General features: G+C 35.9%; 1 protein-coding gene and 1 non-coding gene across 3 annotated transcripts in view; one reads left to right on the plus strand and one right to left on the minus strand.

The window, feature by feature from the left end:
• The window catches only part of UBE2K (ubiquitin conjugating enzyme E2 K), a 79606-nt gene that overhangs the window by 25458 nt on the left and 29743 nt on the right, over positions 1-24405 (minus strand). The window contains exons 2-4 of one of the 2 annotated variants that reach the window (XM_060148314.1): positions 14452-14508; positions 12430-12523; positions 8205-8263 (exon numbers count right to left, since the gene is read on the minus strand). In XM_060148314.1, the coding sequence (XP_060004297.1) occupies positions 8205-8263; positions 12430-12523; positions 14452-14508 (210 nt within the window). The remainder of the gene's footprint in view (positions 1-8204; positions 8264-12429; positions 12524-14451; positions 14509-24405) is intronic. The other variant, XM_060148315.1, reaches the window with a different exon arrangement.
• LOC132520130 (U6atac minor spliceosomal RNA) lies at positions 4664-4789 on the plus strand. Its single transcript, XR_009540492.1, has one exon. It is a non-coding gene; the product is annotated as a U6atac minor spliceosomal RNA (small nuclear RNA).

Consider the following 24405-nt stretch of genomic DNA (forward strand, 5'->3'; position numbering starts at 1 on the left):
TATTTGCCTGGTCTTCTCTAAAATGCATGGTGTCTATCCTGCTTAGTAGAGCATTCCAAGCATCTAAAGTGCCTCACACTGAATGAATGTGCAATAATATTTATTATATATATATATTTTTGGTTTGTTTGTTTTAATATTTTGGCAACATCAAATAGCATGTGGCATCTTAGTTCCCCGACCAGGGATTGAACCGTGCCCCCTGCAGTGGAAATGCAGTCTTAACCACTGGACCACCAGGGAAGTCCCGAGGAAAACAGAATTTTAAATTACTACTGAAGATGTCAGAAGGTTTACAATTTAGGCAGATGATCTAAGGATGTGTGAATTGTTCTTGCTTTTTAAAGAAGAATCTTCAATACATGATTCTCTGAAGACTCTACATGAAAAACAAATATGCTTATATGCAGGACCAAGGAAATTATTAAACTATTTCTTTGTACTACAATCTACAGTTAGAAATAAATAACTTTGAATTTGCAGATAATCTAATAAAGAAATTAATTTTCAAGAGGCCACTCCATTATCTACCAGTACAGATGTAAGTAACTTCTATAAGTAGTTCTTTGTGTGGTTTTACACTCTTTTATCTATTCCTCTCTTTGTCATTCTTTATCATCAACTATCTCCTTTCTTAGATTTTTCACTTCTTTCTCAACTCTTAATATTACCAATGGTAACCACATATACCCCATCATTCTACGCTCAATTCATATCCATTGTATTCATCACATTCTCCCAGAGTACTACCATCCCCGACCTATAGCAACAAAAATGTACAAAGAACTTGGAAGGGATGAAGTATAAAAGTAACAATACAAAGACATTTATTATGACCTACTTGAGTCATACTTGACTCAAATATGAGATGGTTTACAGTACTAAAATACTTATATCAATAACAATTCAAGTTTCCTTATTTTCACAAATGAAACTAATACTAGCACTGTCTGGGTAACTTGACAACACTCATTAGCTTTGAGGAGCACTCAAAGAATTTAGAAACAAAAATCTTAACACTATGTACACAGTGTTACCAGACTGAAATAAAGGAAGGGGACGATTCTTAGGGGACGATTCTTAGTTATTTATATTGGTACACCATCATCAGTAATCTTATCTCCTCCCACAGGATGCAGCCTATATTTATGCACTCTTTAGTTCAACAAATATTTTACCTTCCACCTCATGGTAGATGTGAGCTCTATTTCCATCAGGAATTTCCAGTTTCAAGCTTGGAACTCAAGGAAGTTACAATATTAAACCTGCTTTAACTAACTTATTGTACAAAAGAAAATGCTATTTTATTTTAAATATGCAAGTGCAGAAGGGAAGACTCATTGAAGGCTATTAGCATCGGTATTTATACTCAATTTCATATATAAAAGTACTTATAACACAAAGGAAAAAGAGGAAAATTCACAACCTAATCTCCAATAGTAAGTTCGACAAATCACTGAGCTAGAGTTTTCCTAATTTAATGGGGTTTTCATTCGTAGAATATTATTACAACTTACTTAAAAATAAAGTACGTGGCCAACAAACACATGAAAGAATGCTCAACATCATTAATCATTAGAGAAATGCAAATCAAAACTACAATGAGATATCATCTCACACCAGTCAGAATGGCCATCATCAAAAAATCTAGAAACAATAAATGCTGGAGAGGGTGTGGAGAAAAGGGAACACTCTTGCACTGCTGGTGGGAATGTGAATTGGTTCAGCCACTATGGAGAACAGTATGGAGGTTCCTTAAAAAACTACAAACAGAACTACCATATGACCCAGCAATCCCACTACTGGGCATATACCCTGAGAAAACCAAAATTCAAAAAGAGTCATGTACCAAAATGTTCATTGCAGCTCTATTTACAATAGCCCGGAGATGGAAACAACCTAAGTGCCCATCATCGGATGAATGGATAAAGAAGATGTGGCACATATATACAATGGAATATTACTCAGCCATAAAAAGAAACGAAACTGAGCTGTAATGAGGTGGATAGACCTAGAGTCTGTCATACAGAGTGAAGTAAGTCAGAAAGAAAAAGACAAATACCGTATGCTAACACATATATATGGAATTTAAGGGAAAAAAATGTCATGAAGAACCTAGGGGTAAGACAGGAATAAAGATGCAGACCTACTGGAGAACGGACTTGAGGATATGGGGAGGGGGAAGGGTGAGCTGTGACAGGGCGAGAGAGAGTCATGGACATATACACACTAACAAACGTAGTAAGGTAGATAGCTAGTGGGAAGCAGCCGCATGGCACAGGGATATTGGCTCGGTGCTTTGTGACAGCCTGGAGGGGTGGGATAGGGAGGGTGGGAGGGAGGGAGATGCAAGAGGGAAGACATATGGGAACATATGTATAACTGATTCACTTTGTTATAAAGCAGAAACTAACACACCATTGTAAAGCAATTAAAAATAAATAAATAAAGTATGTGGGCTTCCCTGGTGGTGCAGTGGTTAAGAATCTGCCTGCCAATGCAGGGGACATGGGTTCGAGCCCTGGTCCGGGAAGATCCCACATGCCGTGGAGCAACTAAGCCTGTGCACCACAACTACTGAGCCTGCGCTCTAGAGCCCGCGAGCCACAACTACTGAGCCCACGTGCCTAGAGTCCATGCTCTGCAACACGAGAAGCCACCACAATGAGAAACCCGTGCACCACAATGAAGAGTAGCCCCCACTCGCCACAACTAGAGAAAGTCCGCGTACAGCAACAAAGACCTAATGAAGCCAAAAATAAATAAATAAAATAAAATAAATTTTAAAAATAAATAAAGTATGCATTGAATCAAACTTCTTCTATCCTATACTCAGCTGATTCAAAGATACATCTTCTCTGTTCAGAAGTAAACCTTCTGCTCTTCAGGTCAATAGTTTATTGCAGAGTAATAAAAAATACTCTGTAACCATGTTAAGATAAAACAATGTAAGTTTTCAACTGGGTGCAATTTTAGCTGCACAGTAGTGAGAACATGACAGTTAACGTCACTACTTTTACCTCAGAAGGCTTAAAATTAAACCTGAGGCTACATATTAAACATATGTGAACATAATTATGCAAGAAATTTACACAAATATTCCCCACTCTTTCCATCATTATCTACCAGTCAAAATTCAAATCTAATATAGTAAATATCTAGAACATATTTATCAACATTAATTAGCATCTACTCCAAAAGCTTACGGCCATAAATGGGAGGAGTACCATATTTAAAAGAATACTAAATTCCAAGTAAAACTAACTGGTAGAAGCCAGAGGGAGACAAATGTGGGTTGACTGAAGGAAGACCTTTCTAAATCTTGAAGTTACTTCAACATGGTATGGCTGGAATTAAGACAGTAGTGGCCTGAAGAGCAACATGAACTAGTAGCAAACACATCAGACAGACCTCAGTTCTTATGTTTTTAGTCCATTTTTCTTGCTTTTCTGAAAAAGGTGGGAGGAGGAAGTGTTAATACAATAGTGATTTCAAAGATTAAATGAAATAATGTATCAAGTGCCTAAGACAGAACCAGAACTATGCAATCACTTTTGATTTACATTTACAGACTACAGAGGGAAATAAACACTTTTATTGAGACAATAATTTGCCCCCATTTAAAGTGCACAACTTCATGGTGGTTAGTACATTCACAGTTGTGCAACCATCACCAAAATCTAATTTTTGACCATTTCAACACCTCAAAAAGAAACTACAGGGACTTCCCCGGGGGTCCAGTGGTTAAGACTCCACACTCCCAATGCAGGGAGCCCAGGTTTGACCCCCGGTCAGGGAACTAGATCCTGCAAGCCGCAACTAAGACCCGGCGCAGCAAAATATTTATTTATTTATTTAAAAAACAACAACAACAACTGGGCTTCCCTGGTGGCGCAGTGGTTAAGAATCCACCTGCCAATGCAGGGGGCACGGGTTTGAGCCCTGGTCCGGGAAGATCCTACATGTCGTGGAGCAACTAAGCCTGTGCGCCACAGCTACTGAGCCCGTGTGCTAGAACTACTGAAGCCCACGCACCTAGAGCCCGTGCTCCACAACAAAAGAAGACACCGCAATGAGAAGCCCGCGCACCACAATGAAGAGTAGCCCCCGCTCACTGCAACTACAGAAAGCCTGCTCACAGCAACGAAGATCCAACACAGCGAAAAAATGAATAAATTAATTAAAAATAAAATTAAATTAAAATAAACGAATTGTATTTCTATAAACTGTAAATAAACAATTTGAAAATGAATTAATTTAAAAAAAAAGAAACTACGTAACCAACAGCAGTCACTCCCCATTCCTCCACACTCCTCCAGCCCTAGGCAACCACCAGTCTACTTTTTTTTCACTGTGATTTGCCTCTTCTAATGTTCATATAAATGAAATCATACAATGTGTGGCTTTTTGTGCCTGGCTTTTTCATTTAGCGTGATGTTTTGGAAGTTCATCTATTTTGTAGCACATATCAGCACTTTTATCACTTTTATAACCAAATGTGGTATGGATATACCACATTTAATTTTTCCATTCAGTTGATGCACATTTAGAGCACTTCCATTTTTTGGCAGTTATGAATAGTGCTGGTATGAACATTTGTGTGCAAGTTGTGTGGACACGTTTTCGTTTCTATTGAGTAGATATCTAGAAGTAGAACTGCTATGTGTTGTATGAAAGGAGAGAAGGTTAGCACTGCCCTCGACAAGGATGGAAGAAGCTCTCGGGCCTGACAACATGCATATGGTTAAAGCACTGACACCTACTTTGTGGCATCTAACCATTTTTTTTTCAATAAAAAATAAATTTAAAAAAGAAATAAGTGTTGTAGAAGTAGAACTGCTAGGTCATAAGGTAACTCTACGTTTACCATTTTGACCAAAATATTTTTCAAAGCCAGCTCCAACACTTTACATTCCTACCAGTAACGTATGAGAATTTCAAATTAAAGAGGAAATTTAAGCATCAATGCTACTGTATTTTACAACGTTGCAGAGGGAAGCCAACAGACTACTTCAAGAAGGCCCTCTTAGGGTGGTAGTCACTGGTTAATGCTAGCTAATATTTACAGCATGCTTAGTCTGAGCAGGCACTGTTCTAATTATTGTATTGCACTGAATCTCAGGTACCATCAATTATTCAATACACCATTATTTTATGTACCTTGAGAAAGAAAAAAACTCTGCCAATTAAGTTATAACATCTCATCCACTGAAAGATATATCCTGATTTCAGAGATGTTAAAAATATGAAAAAATATTTCATAGAATTATTGAAGTACTGTTTTTTAAATGGACTACTCTTTTAATCGTCATAATCCTTTCAAAGGATTTTACAAATGAGGAAACACACAGTGGTTAGATAGCTTGCCTAAAATCAAGAAGCCAGTTAAATGCCAGAAGTAAGATTTGAACTGTGGTTGATTATTTTTTGTTCTTGGTAGAGTCATATTGACCGTTTCAGAGATTTTGCCCTTATTCCTTCCTCATTAGAAACAAGAAGTAGAGCACAGTGGGCCTTACAGGATCTAGTTTCTATTTAACCTCTAAGCCTCAGTTCCCTCATTCATTAAGACTGTTATGAAGACTTTCAGGAAAGGCATATAAAATTCCTAGCACAAAACAAGTGACAACTGCTACTATCATTATTTAATAGTAAAAATATAGTGGTTGAGAGCAGTCTCTCTTGAGATCTTTTCTTTCTTCCCTCATTTCCATTAAAATTTTTTTAGGCTTTGAGGTCATCCTTATCTCGAAACATTTTAAAATCCTCTTTTCTTAAATTTACAGTATTCTATAATTAAAGTAACCTCAAGTCACTACTACTCATTCTAATGATCACACTGACAACCAAGATTACCTAGTGGAGGGTAACTAGGGTAAAGATGAAAATTAAGTCACAAATGTAAGAGGAAAGCTTAATAGTGGTCATCTCCAAGTGGTCATACTGGAAAAAAAAAAAATGTTCTTTTAATTCTTCACTATTCAAATTTCTACAACAGGGGCTTCCCTAGTGGCGCAGTGTAAGAATCCGCCTGCCAATGCAGGGGACACAGGTTCAAGCCCTGGTCCGGGAAGATCCCACATGCCGCGGAGCACCTAAGCCCGTGCACCACAACTACTGAGCCTGCGCTCTGGGGCCCACGAGCCACAACTACTGAAGCCCGTGCACCCAGAGCCCATGCTCCACAACAAGAGAAGCCACCACAGTGGGAAGCCCATGCACCACAACGAAGGGTAACCCTGCTTGCCACAAGTAGAGAAAGCCCACGCGCAGCAACAAAGACCCAACACAGCCAAAAATAAAATAAATAAATTTATTAAAAAAAAAAATTTCTACAACAAACACAAACTACTTTTATAAAAGGCAAAAAAAAAAAAAAATCAACCAGGCTTAAAAGGTAGAAACAACCAAAATGTCCATCGATGGTTAAAGGGATAAACAAAATGTGGTGGGTATGTACAAGGGAATACTATTAAGCCTTAAAAAGGAATGACATTCTGCCACAACTTATAATATGGATGAACCTTAAAGATATTATACTAAGTGAAATGAGCCAGGTACAGAAGGACAAAAATCGTATGATTCCACTTAAATGAGGTACCTAGGGTAGGAAAAATTCATAGAGAAAAAATATAACAGTGGTTACCAGCATGGAATATCAGGGAGTTATTGTTCAGTAGGGAAGATGAAAATGTTCTGGAAATGGATGGTGATACACAGAAAACAATGTGAATGTGCTTAAGTGCCACTAGACTGCACACTTAAAAATGGTTAAAATAGTAAATTTTATGTTATGTATACTTTACCACAATTTAAAAACATCAACCAGGCTTATCAGAAAATAGATATATATAAACAACAGGATAACAGGCACCTCAAACTGGTAGGTGACTCAACTTCACCCTGGAACTTCCACTGCTGTGTCTATATTCTTAAATGGGGGACAACCAGTAGGCTGAATGAATGAATTCTGGAACATTTTCTGAGTGACTACTATCATATGCTCAAGGGACACTATACTTTCAGGAGCCATAGAAAATACAAAGGTGTATTAAGCCGTGGTCTTTGACCTCAGGAGCACAAAAGCTAGTGAAAGATACATATCCCCAAATAATACAATACGTTAATTGGTACTGTAATTGTGGTGGTACTATATAAATTACATAAAATGCTATTGGAAGTAGAGGGAGAAACATTTTGACAGGCACAGCGTAATGGAGAAAGTGATACTTTACCTAGACCTCAAAAGAAAAGTAGAATTTTAAATGACAGGGACAATGGTTCAAGTGAAAATGACAGGGAAGTGTGAAAGAATAAGCATTAACCTACAAACAGCAAATAATCTAGGCTGGAGAAAAAGAAACTCATATTGTGGGTGAGGGCAGCAAGAGATTAGGATGGAAAAAAAGACTAAGGTCAGGTTACAGGAGCTTTTAAATGCCCAGCTAAGGAGTTCAGACTATTAACAAGGAAAGAAAAGAAACATGATCAAAACTGCACTTTAGGAAGATTTATAGAACAACAGTGCAAAGAATGAATAGTATGGCAAAGATGAAAGGGTGATCAAATAATAGGCAAAACAGGCGCAGTAATAAAGCTGAATGCCTAAACTAAAATGGTGATGATAGCAAAAGTAAAGACATAAAGGAAGCAATTCAGTCAAAAAATAAGTTTAGGTTAGTTCCCCTTGTTATACACAATCCTAGATTATTGTTTCCTCTTTTAACATTCATCACAGTTGCAATGATTTGTTCATTTTTCCCCCCACTAGAACATGAGCTCCATGAAAGCAAGGACAGCAGTGTAAGTCTTACTTATTGCTATATTGGCACAAAGTACTCAAATAATTGTTGAATAAAGTCAAAGTACTCTCTTCCCTAAAAAATATACTTCTCTGAGGCAAATAAGGACTTGTATAAGGATTCTCTAAATTTGGGAACACTATAAGTTTTTCCAGACCCAGAATTTAAGCCGTTGTCAGATACACATCCTATTCCTGTCTAAAGCCATTACTAGCTGCCTCTGAGTAAGCTTACTTTTCATTCTAATTCCAGAAGCAAACCATCTGTCATTACCTGACATCTTGTCCATGCTAAATTTACACAGTAAACAACTAAAAAATTTGTAATTTTAATAAACACTAAAGTACATATTAATTAAACGAGCCAAGAAAAAGTTCATGCACAAAAATAGGCTTACAATACCTTAGGGGGATTAAATGGATATGTTTCTGGTATTTTAATCTCTAGTTGATATCTTCCTCCTAAAAAATGGGGAAAACAGAAAGTTAACAGTGCTGCTCACCTCAAATATGTAAAGCCAAATATAGTGATAGAACTTTTCAAAACATATACTATTTTATAGTCAATTACAACAGATTCATTTTAAAGCTGAAACCCAAAAAGGAAATAAACAAAAGCACTAGTTTTTAATTCAAAGGTTATTTAAAGCATACAGAATACCCATTTTAAACTGTTATTAGTTTATCAGTGAATAATTGGAGAGATGGATGAATACATTAAATCCACAGACGATCCAATGCCAAAGACTTCACTGGAACAATTACGTAGCACAGGTTCCATCTCTTTTAGTTTCCTTTAGTCCACACTGATAAGTGTTGCTAAATAACAGGAAAAAATGGAAAGAAAAAAGGAAAAGAAGAAAAAAAGAAAGAAGATAGGGAAGTATAAAGGCATAGGTGGTACAAAGAAAAAGGATACACAGATTACGCCAAAAACTGAAAAATCTACTTCTAGCTGGTTCTCTCAAATGCAAAAATGTCCCAAAGTTTTAATCTGGGACATTAAATTAAATGCCAACACTTCTTGTTAAAATTTAAAAAACAAAATTCAATAGTAAGACAAGAGGCAGGAATAAAGACAAAAACCTAGTCTCTTCCTGTAAATGGGTATACAAAGAGACTGTTCTAACCAGTAACATATAAACAGTAGGCAACATTCCATTTTGGTCTGAAGTTATCTTGAGCAACTAGCAGCTAAATAAGTATTTTTTTTTTAAGTTTATCTAGCTTCCCATAACTAGGATATTAAAGGGGGAGGATAACTGCTTCTCAGGAAACTCTGAAGGGGGAATCTTGCACTGGATGGCAGACTGGATTTGAATCCTAACTCTACGGAACCTTCCAATTCTAAGATTTTATGATCCATTACCAAAGAATATTTATCATTCCAAAATACAGCAAATAAAACTGAGCTAGTGAAATATTTATATATGAAACTATGCCTGGGATTTGCTTCAAAATAATCAAGGGATGAATTACATCAAAGACTGGCCATGAAATGATAGTTATTAAAGCTGGCTGATGAGTGCCTGGAGGTTTTTGCCTTCTGTATATATCTGAAATTTTCCATAATAAAAAGTAATAAAACAAAAACAGTAATTGTGCTCTAGGAACGCTACTGACTTCAAAATTCCGTACACTCAATTCTCAGTATATCCTGCCACTTCCTTCATTGTTAGAACAGATGAATGTGGATCTAAGAAAAAAACAAAAGAGCAATTCACTTGGTACCACTTTCTTCAAGCCCTTTTGGTGCCAATTCTTCTTTTCTTGCTTATTCCTTTTAATAGAATCCCATACTGACTAATGCACAAGTTGAACTAGATGCCTGAAGCACACAGAATACAGCAGCAGTGAAATATAAAGGAAAGAAGTAAAAAAAAAAAGAAACAAAAAAAGACAGGTAAGAGAAGAGTACCTCAAGAAATTTTTGTGTATACAGAGATAACTGTTTATATTCAGAGTTATAAATGCTAGCTTCAAATATAGGTATAATAAATTTAGCCTGAGTAATGTGTACATTCTTCTTTTTCATTCCTATGAATCTTACTTTTTTCATTAAATTCCAAATTACTGTCTCTATAACCTTTCATATAAAGTTTTTCCTTCTTGAATGTCCAAAACAATCTCTTAGGAGCAGTGTGAGAGCCCTGAAATACTATATAAATAATGCTGGACCCTAGAGTCCCCCAAATCCTATTTCTACTCCATATGCTATTGGTATGCTCTGTCTTGCATTATTTGACAACTTCAATATATAATCAATACAGCATTAACCACAGCATTATTTGATATCAGAGTAACACAAAGGGAGCTTTATGATAACTACATTATTATTATAACAGTTTTCACTATAAAACATTTACTTCTTGAAGAACAGCTTTTACTACTACACATTTATAATCTTTAAATGGGGAAGGGATGAATTTTTCAAAAAATACCAAGAATGATTCCATAAATTTAAAACAACTCTTAGGTACAAAGCCTCAAGAACTAAATTGTTCCTCTGCCACTGAGCCGTTAAGGCAAAAGAAGAAAACATGTACAATACGGTCATTTTAACTCAATCTGATTACTTTTAACACTACATAAAATAGCTACCTGATTTCTTAATGATGTTATTAACAATTTAACATTCCACATGTAAACTTTTGCCCTGGCTATTGAGATAAAACAACAACAACAAAAACCTTCAAAAAAAAAATCCCTCAAAATTTAGCAAGAGTCCTGAGATAAATATTAGCAAAATATTTTACCCCTGTTCGTATTTCAAAAAAAGTATCTAAGTTTATGCCCTCAAATGTGCTTTTCTTAAACAAAATGAAAAACTTCAATAGTTTTATGATAAAAAGAATACAATTTAAGTTTATCTACTTCAAATATATACCCAAGAAGCATATTAAAACTAATCTTATCAAACATTAATGTCTCATTAGTGGCAGCAGCAGACATAAGCACTTAAAAATGACCAAACTTGTTTCTAACTAATGAATGTGGTATAGTTATAATTTAATCATCCTACAAATAAGTATTGTCCAATTTTTTAAAAATTCATGTACCTTTATTAAGGGTTGCTAAGAAGGTAATAAACATTCTGCCTAGTTCAGGAGATCTCTTGTTTATAAATACCAATTTACTGGAAGAGCTCCATGGTGATAATGCTACTGCCCTAATATCTTTCAAAAATACATCTAAACAACCTAAAAAGTAATTCAAGAATATTTATAATGTATGCCTTCAAGAAGAAGCTTGTATATCATTACAAACAATATCTGCTATTAAGGACGAACTTGATTTTTATAAGATAACTAAAGATCTCTTCTCCATCTAACAACTGTCAAAAGGACTAAATGAATAGCATCCATGAAAGCATCCAGATGAGGCCTGGCATACGGGAGGCACTCATAAAACAATATACAAAATTAAATAAGTCTAGAAATGGCTCATATGAACTATAAAACAGAAAATAAAATATTGTCATTTAAGATTTGGTAGAATGTGCTAAAGACATTCTAGGGTCTTTAAAACTTTGAATGAAAAGAGAAACACAGTCTAGAACGTTGAATTTTTCTGAAAAATTTTGGGTAACTGTTCATTACAGAATTGTAGAACCACTACATTCAAAGGAGACATAACCACCACTTCCAATATTCAATCAATCCTGATTTATTCAAGAGCAGAAAGTGATTAGAAACACAGGCTTTGGAGTCAATGGCTATTAGGACTCAAATCCCAGCTGTGCTGCTTAGATGTCTTAGCCAAGTTACTTAACTTTCCTGAGCTTAAGTTTCTTTATCTATGAAACAGTGATAACCGTACTTACCTCTTAAGATTGGTTATAAGGAGTGAATGAGAAAGTACACGTAAACCTCTAACAAGTAAGAACTCAGTAAGTGCTACTACTACAAATTCCGTGACATGATTTCCATTAAACAAATATTTGAATGCTTATTATATGCAAGAATCTTGGTTATGCTATATAATCCAAATTTACAGTAACACTCACTACTGAAGATCTGCCTAATGAGGAAATAAAAAGCTATAAAGCTTCTTTCTGTATATTACCACCCAATTCCATGGTCTAAAGTAGCTATAGACTTAGTTTGTAAACACAGAGTTCAGCAAAACTGTCTCCTTTCTATATGTCTTGAAACAATCACTCAAAGCTTTCCTGAATAAAGAAAATTAAATATTTGGAATACAGCCTGTATGAAGACATATGAGTAAATTACATGCTAAATGACAAACAGGGGAGAGAAGCTTTTCTTTAAAAATTAACATAAGTCAGAAATTTAAGGCAAGGTTTGTTTACAGATACCATATGAAGGGTAACTGAGAGTCCATATAAGTTAAAGTCTTAACATGCTATTTGTTTTATACTGTTAGATTCTAACATAATATAACCTGTAACTTGGCTCTTTGGAAAAAGAAAAAAATTAGCTAAAATTCAGTAAGAAAAATCAGTCTAGATAAGTATCTAAATTTATTATTTAAAAACTGCTGTATATATCCTTAAGCCAAATGAAGTTACCTTTCACGTAGTTTATAAATGCTTGAGATTATTCTGATTTAATGTTTCGGACAAGTTCTAATATGCACAATATTTTGATACAGAAAAAAGTACTTGCCTTCATATGGTGTGTCTGGAGGTCCTGCTATTTCTCCTCTTAATTCTGTAAAATTCTCATCTACAAGATCTACTTTAATTTGATTTTTGCTCGTCTTAAAAATAAACAGAAAATAAATGTTAGTTATATCAGCAAGAAAAAGGCCTATTTTTATTAAAGTATTACCTATAAAAAATTTTGAAACACGCTCTTTCATAAGCTTATCTGCTCTAGTAAAAATAATAGTCTGCTTTTCTAGAACGTAATTAGCCAATCTGAATATTTAAAACAAAAATACTAACAAATTTTAACTGCAATGTTTTTAATGACATAACACCACTTTGAACAACAGTACAATGTCTGGTTGACTTTACAGGAATGTTTTGAGAAAACTAGCAGACACCTTTATTTTATATTTGCTGAGTTCATGTGTGTTAGGTCCAAAGTGATAATTCTATTCATCTGTAGATGAACTCTGCAATTCGATACCCCCGGGCTACATGGGTTCTAGCCCCAACAGAAAATTCAAGATCATTAAAAACTATTTAGGCTATAAGCTCTCACTTAAATTTCTAGATGTTTAGGTTAACTGAAATACTACACCATCAACCAGGATGATGAAAGCTCTAAGTGTCTAATTAATATCGCTTTCCACAATAATTCCTAAAGCCTAAATGCCTCAACAGAATCTTCTAATGCCTTCCTCAAACTGTTTTTCTGCTTAGTTTACTTCAATGGCAATTACTTACTTCTCAAAACAGATTTTTGTATTTATCTACAGCTAATTATTTTGTACTTTACACTTCTCAAAGTACTGTCATATCAATATTATCACTTCAATCTCTCAATAATCTTTAACAATCCCTTCTCATAGTAAACAGTGATCATGATTCAGGAAACCTTCCAGTGGGATTCCCTTTAACGCTCCCAAGTACCTGCCTGCAAATGGGCTCTCCGCTTACATTATGTAACCTACCCCAGTATCTTACTGGTCTATTCACCAAACACAATGATCCTCCCCTTTTCTCAATTTTTTAAAACATAAATCCTTAATATACAAAGCTCTCCTTTCATTTTTTGGTGAGGATTTTTATATTTATCTACATCTACTTATTTTGTACTTTACACTTTATACCTAAGTGACACATGTACTCTTATGAAAGAAAGCCCGACAAGATTTCAAAAGTAAATTTTTGCTTTTGAACCCACCTTCTTAAACTTGCTTACTGGATGAAACAGTGTAGGAATTATTGTTTTAAGGTCCCTGACTTCCTTCCCTCACCCCCAGGAGAAGATACCATCATTTTCACTTTCTCTGTACTAAACAGTTTAGTACCGAACGTTAAGTACAGAAAAAATACATAATTTAAAACTCAAATTTTAAAGATTTAATGACTCCTAATTTATCTTATCTTTTAATAAGAACATAGGATTAAAAAACTTACTTTATGCATTTTAACTAGTACTGGTTTATTTCATAACCTTTTTCTACATTTGGGATTAAAGTATTTCATATTTTTCTGAAGATAATCTTACCCCCAAATTAAATTTAATTATAAATATGCATAACGGGGAACTTCTTCCTGTGCCCTAAAAAAATCATTATCATCCTTGGTATTTTCAGAAAAGGATGAAATGTACAATTTTAGTAATGGTAAAATACTTTTTCCAGTAAGCACAGGAATTAATGTTAAAATGAAAATCATAGGCACCAGACGTTTGTTCACCGACCAATTTAAGAAACCAAAAGTGTAACTTACAGACATCTATTTTTCTCCCCTACGATTTCTAAGGGAAACAAGAGTAACCGAATCTTGCAAATCGTGAATGCTTTCAAAGTTCTCTATAAGGTTCCCACAATATCCCCTTCCCCAAAAGAAGTAAATAATCCTAAAATGGCAGGATACTAAAGGACACTTACTACACTGAAGTTTGGGGAAGGGTAGAAAGAAGTAACAAATTAGAAAAGCTGCCTGCTAGATTGTCCCCAACTGTTTGTTTAGTAAAATGCTAAGTAAACAAATATTAATAAACGAATATTACCTCTGTCCTCATTCCCCCAAAATTGTAATTCAGAGAAAAGTGAGTCTTTTTTTCACTCTAGGGAAAGAACACTATTCGTGTATGAAAAATTTACTAAACAACTCAAGAAAATACAATCACCATGATGAATCCCATTATAAAGTATTCTATGTTCTACGGTAGGGTTTTTATCCACAGATAACCAAAGATAAAAAGAAAATGGAAAGTTAAAGACAGATTTTTCACAGCTTAATTTTTCTATCACGCAACAATTATCATTTATTACATCCATACTTTAATTCAAACATCCAGTATTTCCACAATCCAAAACTCCAACCCCACACAAAATAACTTAAAATCCTACTTTAAGACTCAAGAACTGAAAGGGGAAAAAATGGAAAACAGCAAAATGACAGACAGTATTTTAAAAAATCATGGCCTTGGAAGTCAGACAGATGTGAGGTGATTCCCAGTTCCGCCACTTATTTGTGATGTTAATTCAGGTAAGTCACCATCTAACTCTCAATTTTATTATTGTAAAATGAGAATACACCTCAGAATTAAATGAAAATTTCCTGGATAGAAGTAGCATAGTTACCCTTCTCCTACCACTATTAATTACAAAAACCTTTGATTTCAAAGCCCTATTTTATAAAATTTATTTCACAGGTCTGTTTCCAAACTAAGAATGGAAACTGTAATTTCTAAAAATAAATAAAATAATGTGTTTTCGATTTTAATGACTGCAACAACCAGGGAGGCTGAGGCTTTCGGATGAAACCTTGAATTGTTTTATCACTATACTATTTTTTCTAAGAACTGTTGGAAAGTTGCTTTACTATATTTTCTTCTCCCAACTTATCTGAACACACAGTGGGACCTCTGGTAGTCTTGATTTTTCTTACGTTTCCTTGTGGCTCCAATGCATTTCCAACACATAAAAGGAAAAGAGATGAACGAAAGCTACAGCTCCTAGTAAACAATTTTTTATTAAATATTTTATTAAGATATAACATGCATAAAGTATGCCAAACAGTACATAACACTGAAGTTAATTTGGAAGTGGTAGATAAACGAACATTACTGCTAATAAGCAACAGTGCAAAATTTAAAGCAATTCTAGTAGATTCTCAAGGCCAAGTCTCTTGATGAACTGACATAATCATCATCACAAAATTCTTTCAAATAATTCCTGGGATCTACTACATGCCAGAAAGCAATCTCAACTGTCAGTGAAACAACTAAGTGACAAAACTAAGTCCCTACCCACTTGGAGCTTACATTCTCCTGGGAAAAACTAAAAATTGATAGATTTTATTGAGAAAGCACTAAGTATAAGCTACTGTTGTTTAACCTGTTTAAAACGTACTACCTATGTGACCTTGAGCAAGTTAACTAACCACTCCATACCTCAGTTTCATCCTCAGTCAATTGGGAATTATAATAGTACCTACCACATACAGTTCATGGGGGAATTTAATGAATACAATATTAATGCCTACCAAATAGTAAATGCTGAATGTATAGTAGCCATTTAACACTTCAATATGTTGACTTTTGATAATGATGTTGGAGCAGAAAACTTCTACATAAAGCAAATATTATACTTTAAAGGAATAATTTATCACTTTAGCCTCTCTTCTATTTATTCTGGAAAAAGTTTTCTAAAATATAATTTAAATCCAAATTTCAGATAAGCAAATATAATTCTAAATGACTCCTAAAGTTATAGATAATTCTCATATGCTATTAAAAAAACTATTGTTTCCTAGTCAAATCACTACTACCAAAATTCAGGAACACTGCTCATTATTATCATGTAAATAAATGTGAAATTCAATTTTTCCTCATTTGTTGGAAATGAGGCTTGTTTAACACTTGCCATTACTTTCTCATAATTTAACATAAATGACTTATGTTTCCCCTACTATTCTAGGGCTCAAGAAGAAACATTTCCACCTCCTAAGCAGTTAAAAACCTGAAACTTGGGACATTCACATTTCCAAAGCAGGGCTGACATGGAAACTAAGAGACTAGAAGAAAAATGGGAAACTGAGGCCATGGGGACACATTTGTGGTCCTTACTAAAAACCAAATTCTAGACCAGTGCTATCCAATAGAAATATAACATAAGCCACAAATGTACTTTATTTTTTTCCAGTTATTCATAAGTGATTGTATTTTTTTAATTGAAATATAGTTGATTTACAATGTTGTGTTAGCTTCTGGTATACAGCAAAGTGATTCAGTTATACTTATATATGTTATATAAGTATATATAAGTATATAAGTTATACTTATATATATTTTTTTAAAAATGGTAATTATATGACCATTTCTCTTTCTCTTTTTTTTTTTAATTTATTTATTTTTGCTGTGTTGGGTCTTTGCTTCTGTGCGAGGGCTTTCTCTAGTTGTGGCAAGCGGGGGCCACTCTTCATCTCGGTGCGCGGGCCTCTCACTATCGCGGCCTCTCCTGTTGCGGAGCACAGGCTCCAGACGCGCAGGCTCAGTAGTTGTGGCTCACAGGCCTAGCTGCTCCGCGGCATGTGGGATCATCCCAGACCAGGGCTCGAACCCGTGTCCCATGCATTAGCAGGCAGATTCTCATCCGCTGCACCACCAGGGAAGCCCATATATATGCTTTTTTAAAAAAATATTTATTTAGTTATTTGGCTGCGTCGGGTCTTAGTTGCAGCACTCCGGATCTTTAGTTCAGCATGTGTGATCTAGCTCCCTAACCAGGGATCAAACCCAGGGCCCCTGCATTGGGAGTGTACAGTCTTAGCCACTGGACCACCACAGAAGCCCCCATATATATTCTTTTTCATATTCTGTTCCATTATGGTTTATTACAGGATATTTAATACAGTTTCCTGTGCTAAACAGTACGACGTTGTTATCTATTTTATATATAGCAGTTTGTATCTGCTAATCCCAAACTCCCAATTTATCCCTTCCACACCCCCTTCCCCTTTAGTAACCATAAGTTTGTTTTCTATGTAAGTCTGTTTCTATTTTGTAAATAAGTTCATTTGCATCTTTTTTGGGGGGGCGGGGGGCATGCAACTTGCGGGATCTTAGTTCCCCAACCAGGGCTTGAACCCGGGCCACCTCAGTGAAGGCACTGAGTCCTAACCACTGGACCTCCAGGGAATTCCCCATTTGTATCATTTCTTTAGGTTCCACATATAAGTGATATGATATTTGTCTTTCTCTGACTTACTTCACTTAGTATAATCTCTAGGTCCATCCATGTTGCTGCAAATGGAATTATTTCATTCTTTATATGGCGGACTAGTATTCCATCGTGTGTGTATATGTATATGTATATACACATCTTTTTTATCCATTCATCTGTTGATGAACATTAAGGTTGCTCCCATGTCTTGGCTATTGTAAATAGTGCTGCTATGAACACTGGGGTGCATGTATCTTTCTGTATTATAGTTTTATCTGGATATACGCCCAGGAGTGGGATTGCTGGATCGTATGGCAACTCTAGTTTTTTAAGGAACCTCCGTACTATTTTCCATAGTAGCTGCACCAATTACCATAGTAGTCCCACCAATAACATAGGAGGGTTCCCTTTTCTCCACACCCTCTCCAGCATTTAAAATTTGTAGATTTTTTAATGATGGCCATTCTGACTGGTATGAAGTGATACTTCATTGTAGTTCTGATGTGCACTTCTCTAATAATTAATGACGTTGAGCATTGTTTCATGTGCCCGCTGGTCATCTGTATGTTTTCGTTAGAGAAATGTCTATTTAGGTTTCCTGTCCATTTTTTGATTGGGTTGTTTGATTTTTTTGTTATTGAGCTGTATGAGCCGTTTGTATATTTTGGAAATTAAGCCCTTGTTGGTCACAACATTTGCAAATATCTTCTCCCAGTCCACAGGTTGTCTTTTCGTTTTGTTCATGGTTTCCTTTGCTATGCAAAAGCTTTTAAGTTTGGTTAGGTCCCATTTGTTTATTTTTGCTTTTAATTCTATTGCCTTGGGAGACTGACCTAGGAAAACACTGGTACAATTTATGCCAGAGAACGTTTTGCCTATGTTTTCTTCTAGGAGTTTTATGGTGTCATGTCTTATATTTTAAGTCTTTAAGCCATTTTGAGTTTATTTTTGTGTATGGTGTGAGGGAGTGTTTTACAAATGTATTTTTAAATTTTTCTAGTAATCACATTAAAAAGAGTAAAAGGAAACAGGAGAAATTAATTTTAATATTTACCTCCAATATATTAAAAATTATTTTAATATGTAATTAAAATTTCTGAGATACTTCACATTTTATAATACTAAGTCTTCAAGATTCAGTGTCTAACTTACAATTACAGCACCTGCAATTTGGAATGGCCACACTTCAAGTGTTCTATAGCCACATGTGATAGGCAGATCCACAGAAACAGAAAGTAAAATATCGGTTTCTCAGGGAGGAGGGGAAAATAGGAAGGATCTGTTAATCAGGGATTCTTTTGGGGGTGACAAGAATGTTCTGGAATTATATACTTGTAATAACTGCACAACCTTGTGAATATACTAAAAACCACTGACTAATACACTTTTTAAAAGAGTAATTTTGGGGCTTCCCTGGTGGCACAGTGGTTGAGAGTCCACCTGACGATGCAGGGGACACGGGTTCGTGCCCCGGTCCAGGAGGATCCCACATGCCGTGGAGTGGCTGGGCCCGTGAGCCATGGCTGCTGAGCATGCGTGTCCGGAGCCTGTGCTCCGTAACAGGAGAGGCCACAACAGTGAGAGGCCCGCATACCGCAAAAAAAAAAAAAAAAAAAAAGAATAATTTTTTTTAAACTTGAAGGAAAAGAAAAAATCACACATAGCTAGTGGGTACAGTACTGGACAGTGTAGCTCCAAAGAACCAGGAAATAATAGCCTCTCCAATTACAGAAACAGTGTGCCATTAAAATTTTACTTTCTGGACTTTTGTCATCACACTTCACACAATCTAGAATACAGAATAATTACAGTTCTGAACCTACTAATTCCATGAATATTTATTAAGTACCCACCATTTGCAAGGCAAATAGGTACTGGTGGTAAAATCATCAACCAGAAATGTTCTCTAACCTACCTTATCCCCATAAATAGAGTTTTCATTCTAAGGTATTAAACAACAAATTATATAATTTTTAAATGAAGGATAGGATATCATGAGTCATGATTAAGAAGAGGATTCCCTCAGGAAATCACCTTTAAACGATTTAACTTAGGCAATGACAGCATTTCAGGCAGAAAGTTCATCCTGTGCAAAGTAGAGGCGAGGAAGGACTTGGCATGTTTAGAAATTGAAAAGCCACCAATGTGACCAGAATACACAGAATAAAAGAGCAGAAATGAGGGAGGGAAAGTAGGCAGGAGCCAGATTACGCAGGGTCATGAAGAACAATAAGAAAAAATAGTTGTGACAAGACAAACAGATTTGGGTCTTTTAAAACATCCTGGCTGCAGTGGGAGGGAAATGCCTGGAGGGAGATTAAAGCAGATACAGAGAAGAAGGTTAGGAATCCAGTGAGAGTGATTAGAAAGTACACTGAGATGAAGAGAAGCAGATGAATTAAGACTGGCAGGAGATGAAATTTATAGAACTTAGTTATTATATACTAAAACTGTATGATCTTAAGGAGGGAACAAGGATCACTCTTACGGTTTTGATTTTCCACTGGGTGGATGGTAAAACAATAACTAAGATAAGGAAACGGGAAATTGAGGGGTCAGAGTTTGGGGAAGAGGGAAAATCAAAAATTCAGCTTTGGACATGTTGAAAAAAGATATTTACAAAAATCCAAAAGGCCAAGTAGACAGTTGAAAACTCAGGTCTAGAGTTCAGGAGTGAGCTTGGCTGAAGATATGGTGAACAAGAGGAAAATCCAGGATACTCTGTTATCACTGGCACCAAAGAAAGAAAAATGTTTCAAAGAGAAGAGCAGTTAGGGCTTCCCTGGTGGTGCAGTGGTTAAGAATCCGCCTGCCAGTGCAGGGGACACGGGATCGAGCCCTGATCCGGGAAGATCCCACCTGCCACAGAGCAACTAAGCCCGTGCACCACAACTACTGAGCCTGCACTCTAGAGCCCACAAGCCACAACTACTGAGCCCACACACAACTACTGAAGCCCGCGCACCACAACTACTGAGCCCGCACACCACAACTACTGAAGCCTGCGCGCCTAGAGCCATTGCTCCACAACAAGAGAAGCCACCGCAATGAGAAGCCCGCGCATCGCAACGAAGAGCACCCCTGCTTGCCACAACTTGAGAAAGCCCGCACGCAGCAACGAAGACCCAACGCAGCCAAAAGTAAATAATTTAGAAAAAAAAAAAAGCAGAGTAGTTAATGTTGCTGAGAGATTAATAATAATAACTAATACACCATATAAGCTGTATCCTAACTGACTTATATGTAATAATTCATTTAACCCTCACAACTTTATGTGTTTACCAATAAGGAAACTAAGACACAAAGAGATCACACACAGCTAATAATCAGAAAAGCCTGGTTCTAAAGACAATGCAGGAGCCAAGGCATATACATTCTATTTCACCAACTCTTAAGATACCATCAATTATAGGATGCCCCAGTGTCTGCCCAGTAAGAAATACATACCACCATTTACACTATGACACAATATTTACCATTTAGAATTTTTATTTTACACTTAACTCAAAGAGACTTTAGACTTTACATATATTACTATTAAGACTGCACAAAGAAAATATAAGCAAAAATTATCTTCTTCACAGTGAAAGCCCTGAATGTGCACACACACAAACTTCCGAAAACACATACAAGAAACTGGCAATGGTGGATCTCTGAGGGTAGGAAAACGAAGAACTATGGATCTGAGGTAAATGGGAGACCATGGTGCTGTTTGAAAATTATTTTAAACACATACACATGTAACTTTCGCTCTGACTGAAACACTTTAAAAAGGCTGAGCAGCAGGGAGGTCTTTGCAAAGTGAAAAGATAAAAACACCCACTATTATTAACTGGATAGTCATGAATGGTGAGGAAATGGAGAGCATGATTAGAGAGAACTCCAAATGTTGGCTATAAAGGGGGAAGTGAGAAACAAAGCAGTAGTTTGGACGAAGAAAGAGGGCAGAAGGTGGGGTTTCTTTATAACATAGCCATTCAACAGTATGTTTAAATGCTCATGACACAGCTATGGTAGAGTTAGACGTTAAAAGTAAGGATGGCAGATAATGTAATGAAGAAGATGGAATGGGGTAGAATGGGTGAAATCCGAAATGAGAAGAATAAATGACTGTCCAAACTGAAAATCAACTACTCTTCTTAGATCCATCAGAGACTTGAAGTCACAGGGTCAACCACAGCCCCCATAACTGGAGAGACAACCGGGCAGAAAAAGACAAACCAGAACAAAAGCTCACAAGCATCTCTGCTTGAACCACTACCAGAGTATGAAAACCTAAATTGTAATTGACATTGCTGGAGGCACAGTGGGGATAAATTTGAGAGTGAAAAACTCCCAGGGGGCCCTACCACTTTTGTGAATTTTCACCTCCAGGATTCCTACAAGGTTTTCACAGTGAAGATCAGAGAAAAATCCCCTCATGCTTCTGGCAAGAGAAGGGAGAAAGTAGCCATTTCTTTTATTTAGAAATAAGCCCAGAGTATTTGATTCTTCTTAACAAAGCCTGCCCGCAAGCGAAACTATTTCACCAGAGCATAACATCAATTGGGGTTTTAACAGATCTAACCAACCTGAGGGAGGGGCAATACCCTCCAGCCCCCTCTAGCCTGACACCTATAGCTACTGCAAATCGTAAACACAGCCTAAACCCTAGCTAGATAAACATAAAAGGTAACACTAAAGACCTACTTGTATAGTTCCTTTTCTAGTACATTATGTCTGGCTTTCAAGAAAAAAATTACAAGGCATACTAAAAGACAAAAAACACAGTTTAAAGAGGCAGAGTAAGCATCAGAACCAGACTCAGATACGGCAGAAATGTTGGAATTAGACTGGAAATTTAAAACTATGACTAATATGCTAAGTGCTGTAACAGAAAGAGTTGACAACATCCAAAACACATGGGTAATGTAAGCAGAGAGATGGACTCTCTAAGAGTCCATCTAGCATTTCAGAAGGAAATGCTAGAAATGAAAAAGATTGTAACAGAAAAAAAAAATGCTTTTGATGGACTCATTAGTACATAAATGTGGAGAATCAGTGAGCTAGAAGAAGTGTCAATAGAAACTTCCAAAACTGAAATGCAAAGGAAAAACACATGAAAAAGACAACAGAATATCCAAAAGGTGTAACATATGAGTAATGGGAATACCAGAAGGAGAAGAAAACAAGAAATATTTGAAGCAATAACTAAGAATTTCCCTAAATTAATGACAGATACCAAATCACAGATCCAGGAAGCTCAGAGTTCAAACCAAAATCTATACCTAAGCATACCATATTCAAACTGAAGAAAATCAGAACAAAGAAAACATCTTGAAAGAAGCCAGAGGAAAAAAAACACCTTGCCTATACAGGAGCAATGATAAGAGTTACATCAGACTTCTCTTCGGATTCATGGAAGCTAGAGGAGAATAGAGTGATACATTTAAAATGTTAAAAAAAAAAAGCCCCACCAACCTAGATTTCTATATCCAATGGAATTATCCCTCAGAAATCAACAATAAAGACTTTTCAGATAAACAAAAATTAAGGGAATCTATTGCCAGCAGACCTGCCTTGCAAGAAATGTTAAAAGAAATTCTTTAGAAAGAAGGATAATGATATCGATCAGACACTTTGAATGTATTTAAAGAAAGCAACAGCATTAGGAAAGGAATAAATGAAGATGAAATAAAATATGCACTACCCATGAAGTAATGTAGTATTATCTGCAAGAGCATTTTTTTGGGGGGGTTGTGCTACACAGCTTGCAAGATCTTAGTTCCCCAACCAGGGATCGAACCCAGGCCCCCCGTCAGTGGAAGTGCAGAGTCCTAACCACTGGACCACCAGGGAATTCCTAGAAGAGCACTTTTAAGTAAGTGTGTATGGTAATTCAAGGGTAAAGTTTTTTTTTTTTAAAAGCACAACTGCTACGCTAAGAGAAGAAAAAAACTAAAACTAGAATCATATAAAATGATCAATTAAAAACAAGATAAGGCAGAAAAGAGTGAAAGACAAAAAAAGAACAAGGGCAATAAACAGAAAACCATTTAAAAATATGGTAGGCATTAATCCAGCTATCAATTATGATCTTACATGTCAATGGTCTAAATAATTAAAATATACTGTTGAAGTAGATAAAAAACGGATTCAACTTCATGTTGTCTATAAAAAATCACTTTAAATACAACACCAAAAACACAGGCAACGAAAGTAAAAATAAAACAGACTACATCAAAATGAAAAACTTCTGTGTATCAAAGCATACAATCAACAGAGTGAAAAGGTAACCTATGGAATAGGAGAAAATATTTGCAAATCATATAAATGACAAGCGGTTAATATCCAAAATATATAGAGCTCTTAAACTCAACAACAAAAAACAAACAATCTAATTTAAAAATGGCAAAGTGGGACTTCCCTGGTGGTCCACTGGTTAAGAATCTGTCTTGCAATTCAGGGGACGCCAGTTCGATCCCTGGTCAAGGAACTAAGATCCCACATGCTGCAGGGCAACTAAGCCCACATGCCACAACTAAACAGCCTGCATGCCGCAACTACATAGCCTATGCACACTGGAGCCCACGTGCCACAACTAGAGAAAAGCTGCAACTAAGACCACAATGAAGAGCCCGTGCACCCTAACTAAGACCCGACGCAGCCAATAAATAAATAAATAATGAATGAATGTTTTAAAAAATAAATAATAGGGAAACCATTAAAAAAAAATTTAATGGCAAAGTACTTGAATAGACATTTCTCCACAAGATATACAAATGGCCATCAAGTACATAAAAAGATGCTCAATT

This window comes from Lagenorhynchus albirostris, chromosome 4 (genome assembly GCF_949774975.1).
Source record: "Lagenorhynchus albirostris chromosome 4, mLagAlb1.1, whole genome shotgun sequence".
Taxonomy (NCBI): Eukaryota; Metazoa; Chordata; class Mammalia; order Artiodactyla; family Delphinidae; genus Lagenorhynchus; species Lagenorhynchus albirostris.